At 49.4% G+C, this 4825-nt stretch overlaps 1 protein-coding gene across 1 annotated transcript in view; it reads right to left on the bottom strand.

The window, feature by feature from the left end:
• Positions 1–257: 257 nt before the first annotated feature.
• Positions 258–4825, bottom strand: part of LOC113625176 (calcitonin receptor-stimulating peptide 2-like) — an 8417-nt gene continuing 3849 nt past the window's right edge. Inside the window, 4 exon segments of the mRNA XM_027115674.1 lie at positions 258–301; positions 304–455; positions 2454–2585; positions 3350–4369. Of these exon segments, the coding sequence (XP_026971475.1) occupies positions 258–301; positions 304–455; positions 2454–2585; positions 3350–3435 (414 nt within the window). The 5' untranslated portion in view covers positions 3436–4369.

Here is a 4825-nt window from a genome sequence, read left to right as displayed (position 1 = left end):
TAACTGTAGGAAACTGTGTTTTAAATGAATAGGATCTATATTTCCTGGCAGATGATCTCAGAGTCACTTGGAGGCACTGAATAAAAGCAGAAATGAACCCAAATTCTAGGTGTTCTAGCTATTGGGACTCTGTTCTTTCTCCAGACACTGTGGTTGGCACCTTCACTGTGGATTTTTTTACAATACAGGACCAGGGAGGGTCAGACTGTGGCCTGCACTCCTGCAATACCCAGCCATCTGCCCTGCCATCTGAGGTACTAGGGCAGTTGTCTTCTTCCTGGAGTCATTTCACTGCTCAGGCCTGAAGGTCGCTGCGGTGCCAGCCAAAGGCTTTGGAGCCCACGTTGGTGGGCGTGAAGCTGTTCTTAACCACACTCTCAGACCTGCTCAGCCAGCCCGCCATCTTATGGGTCACACAGGTCGCAGTGTTACAGGATCTCTTCTGGGCAGTGATGCTGATTTGCAGGATAGAGAAAAAGAAAAGGCCTGTCAGTGAGAGGCTGAGGGCAGGTGCTACCCCATGGGACCAACATGGTAAAATTACTGCTCTGAGAGGCACCAATGAACTTTAAATATTTTTCCTAAACACGAAATCACCACAGACAATCATAGGGCATTAGGGAAAGTGCCACAATCACTCCCCATAGACGTTTCCAAGGGTGTCAGAAAACCCAAACGTGCTCTGGGCAACAAGCCATGGAACACAGAACTATAGCAGCCAGTCTTTTCTGTACAAGTAAACGAAAGCTTAACCAAGGCTTAGGTGACTAGAGAGATTATGGTGCCATATCCAACCTCATTCTTAAAGATTGTCTAGAAGATGCATCCCATTCACAAGGTACTGAGTACTCCTTAGGAAAAGGAAAATTCCCCTGTCCTCCTGGAAGAGGAAGCGAGTTTGCAGCATCAAGTCTCAGAGGTGCTTAGTGCTCCTGTTTTCACTACCTGAGGTTGTTCACAGGGACCACCCACTATGCCCTGACTCCAGCTACCCGGGGCTAAAGCTACTTGCCAGACAGGTCCCTGTATCCATGAAGTGTGGGATGTGGCCAGAGCAATAACCACCACAGCTCAGGGGTTTTTAGAAATATACTATTATTCCCCCAATGAAAGGCATGTTCAGAAGCAGGACTGAGAAGCTCTGCTATGAAATCCGCAGGTACTTACAGGGCTGCCCTCTCTTCTCGTCATCTATTCCTGAATGATTCTCTCTGGCCTGCTCTCCCTCCTCCCATCTGATGTTCCAGACATCCACTGCCACAAAGAATGCCACTGATACTAGCCCAAAGAGCAACCAGAGAAGACCACATACATCAAGTTACAAGAACAAAGGAATTAGAAAGGAGAGGAAGAGGTTGAGTAGGCACCTTGAGGCATGCCAACATGAGGGGTCATGGTCTTTCTCCAATACTCTGGCCATGACCCATTTCTTGCCAGGCATTCTGACCCCAGTTTTAGTTAAGGGGAATGTGTAAAACTTGTTGAGGTCCTATGTGTATGTGCCCAGGACACAGGTGCTCAGATTGTTGCACTGCTTAGTTCTGGACCTGTCCAGGCTACAGGGAAAAGTCAGGCTAGACAATACCATGCACCAGGGCTGCCCCTGCAGGCAGTCATGCAGAAGGTTAGAATAGGGAGAGGGCACCTGGAGCAAAAGCAGAGGGGCAGGAATGGGGGCGGCTCACGCATCCTCCATTAGGAGAACACAGAGGTTCACTGAGCCAGGGCAGTGTGGGGAAGGGCTGCGGGGGGAAGGGGTGACCTTTTCTGGCATTCCACATGCTGCTCAGTCCTTCTTGCTCTGCAGAGAGGTTCTTAGGGCAGATACAGGTGCAGCACATACCTCTGCCCAGGTACGGCCAGGTCAGGAGCTGGTGTGAGCTCCAAGCTCAGGGTGCACAGGGAGGTGAGGCTGGGGAAGGGTGTCTGGTCCAGTGAGAACATGCACATCTCCACAGATTCTACACATCTGAAGGCCCAGGACCTACCTCAGACACTGTGCTACCTGACAACATCCTTTGTAAGGGCTCTGGCTTCACCTTGCAAATGTGCAATGAAGATGCCTTGCAGGTGTGAAAGAATATCATGTGCAGGTTAACAAGGAGGGGCTAGATTTATAAAATCCCCTGAGATACATGGGATTCATTCCCTGGCTTTATGAGGCTAAACTCCTCCAGTGCTGGGAGGTATCCTCAGTACTGCCAGACAATTTCCGGAGTGAGGAGTTCCACTGCTTTTAGAAAGGGATCTTTGTACATGTGGTACAACCATAGTTCCTTCACATGACCTCTGTCTTCAGTGGAGCCTGTAGAAGAGGTGGGCCCCAGGCCAAGGTGAACAGTGACTGCTTGCTGGCTGCCTATCCAGCTATGTTCTCTCCTACCTGTCAGGATACATCTTCCTGGTAAGCCAGGGGAGAGGGTAAGTGCTGAGCAGAGGGCAGAGCCTTAACCTGAAGCCCTCCTGTCTCTTGCTTCAGCTCACAGGCCTTCATCTACACATAATCGTTCATCATTGCAGCCAGTAGGAGGCGCATTTCCTTATTGGTGAGTGTAGCAGGATCAAAGCCATTCTCCAAGGCCCACCTAGGGAAGGGGAGCAAGCACAATCCTGGCTCTGAGTCCCTGCCTACCCCCACCCCCAGGATTAGCAGCCAGGTTTCCTGGTTTCTGTATCTTCTCCTGAGGATGTGGCTGCCCCAACTGCCAACGGAAGAAATGAGGCCATTGTCTATCCCAAAATGCTGCTTCACCAGGAGTTAGGCTCTGGTGTGACCTCAAAGAAATGGTTTGCTGGCAACTGATGGTTAGATTTTCAGGAATTTTTTGAGCTTAGTGTTTTAAATGCAGCCATTATTAAAAATTAAATGATAATGATAATTTGAATCTGCAAATGGTTTCAGTTTAATAAATATAATTTGAATGAGGATGAGAAATTAGATGAATAGATCACATATCAGATTTAATAACAAATTTATTGGCCAAGTAGTTAGCAGACTAGGATGAAATCCATTTCTCAAATTATGGTTAAGTTAGTAAATAGCTTTGCTAAAGATAAAAGTGTTTGATAAGAAGCAACAAAAGTATGTTGTGAGGTTCAATGAGTTATATGAAATTTATAATAACTAGTACTGTATATGTTACGTCTATTTGTAAACTGTGTGCTACACATCTTTTTATGATAAACTTATATATAAGTGTACATTTGTACATTACCACCACCCATCCCCCCACCTCCACCCACCAGGAGCCAATTGCTAAAGATTCAGCACAAGCACAACTGAGAACACAGAACTGTATGATTCCAGGGGCCATAGGAGGTGAGAGTGCTCCTGGCAGGGCTGTCTCACCTGAATGGCGCTGCCTGGAGCATACCTGCCTGGTTCAGGACCAGAATGCTGAGGACCAGGAACAGGGGGAACTTCCAGAAGCCCATGGCACCTTTCTGCAAGGGAAAAATGACATCACCACCTGCAGCAGTTCAAGTTCTGTGAGCCCACAGACCCAGGCTCTGATTCTGTCTCTGACTCTAACTCCCTGGCATCCTGTCACTTCCCTTCACCATCATTTCCTGCTCAGCCGAGTGGACTGCTGTAAGATCCAGTAAGCCTGCAGCATGCTTGGCTTAGCAAAGAAACCTAGTGGGACAACTGGGTGAGGAGGTCTCAGTCCGTAGCCCCCTCCCTGTCACCGCACACATTTTCACATACAACCTGTTGGCCAGGACTCCTGGAGGACAGAGTCCGAGTACCTGTCACCACAGCTTTTCCCACTGTGCAAGCCAGAGCTGTCCTCCTGGTGTGGGGCTTTTGCTCATACCTGGTTGGGGGAGGTGGGTAGGGAGGACATATCTCTGTGGTTGGAATCCCTGAGAAACTGAAGAACCAAATTCTACTGCTCAGCTGCTTCAAAGAGTGCCTTTGGCAAAGAGTACCCTGTGAGAAGCAAGCTGGCAGAGTCTTAATTTGGAACCCAGGACTTAAATGGGGGAAAAAAGCTCCCAGAACCTGCCACTGGGGCTTGCGTTTAACGGTTACCTGCCCCTCAGTCACTGCATCTGTTTGCCATCCATTTGTGCTGGCCCAGGTTCCAAACCCATTTCCCACGGACCATTAGGCGAGGGATGTGATCCATGAGCGCACTGTCCGCACAAAGCCATTCCTGCGTCCTGCTCTGTGGGTGGTGCCTGGGGAGCTCCAGCATCCCGAAATTGACCTAAGCACGTGTGCCGCAGGAGACAGAGAGACTGGAGCCCGCCTCAGTGAGGGGAGAGTGGAGCAGAGAGTCCCTGGACTGAAACCATGCGGTGTTACCTGTGGAAGGATCCTGGGATGAATCGCGGAGTAACACAAATTGTGTGATGAAAAGACCTAGACAGAAGTGGACAGAGACCCTGAATCATGAAATGTCTAGAGTAACCCTCTGGCATTTATTTTACTTCTCTACAGTCCTACTAGGTGTGGGGTAATGTTGGAACATAGGTGGTCATTAGATCATGTATAGCTTATATTAGGAAAGTCATTCTACTGATTTGGCCTCTTTATAAGTCTAGAAAGTAGTAAGTAAACTAAAATAGCTGTGAGGCACCTTCCAGCCTTATTCTTTTATTTTATTAAAATGGGGGTGGAGAGGGCTTCCCTGGTGGCGCAGTGGTTGAGAGTCCGCCCGCCTGCCGATGCAGGGGACACGGGTTCGTGCCCCGGTGCGCGAAGATCCCACATGCCGCAGAGCGGCTGGGCCCGTGAGCCATGGCTGCTGAGCCTGCGTGTCCGGAGCCTGTGCTCCGCAACGGGAGAGGCCACAACAGTGAGAGGCCCGCGTACCGC

The sequence above is a fragment of the Aethalodelphis obliquidens genome, unplaced genomic scaffold, assembly GCF_003676395.1.
Source record: "Aethalodelphis obliquidens isolate GAN/ISIS:26980383/991018 unplaced genomic scaffold, ASM367639v1 scaffold14, whole genome shotgun sequence".
NCBI lineage: Eukaryota > Metazoa > Chordata > Mammalia > Artiodactyla > Delphinidae > Aethalodelphis > Aethalodelphis obliquidens.
This window is presented reverse-complemented; position numbering and strand designations above follow the sequence as displayed.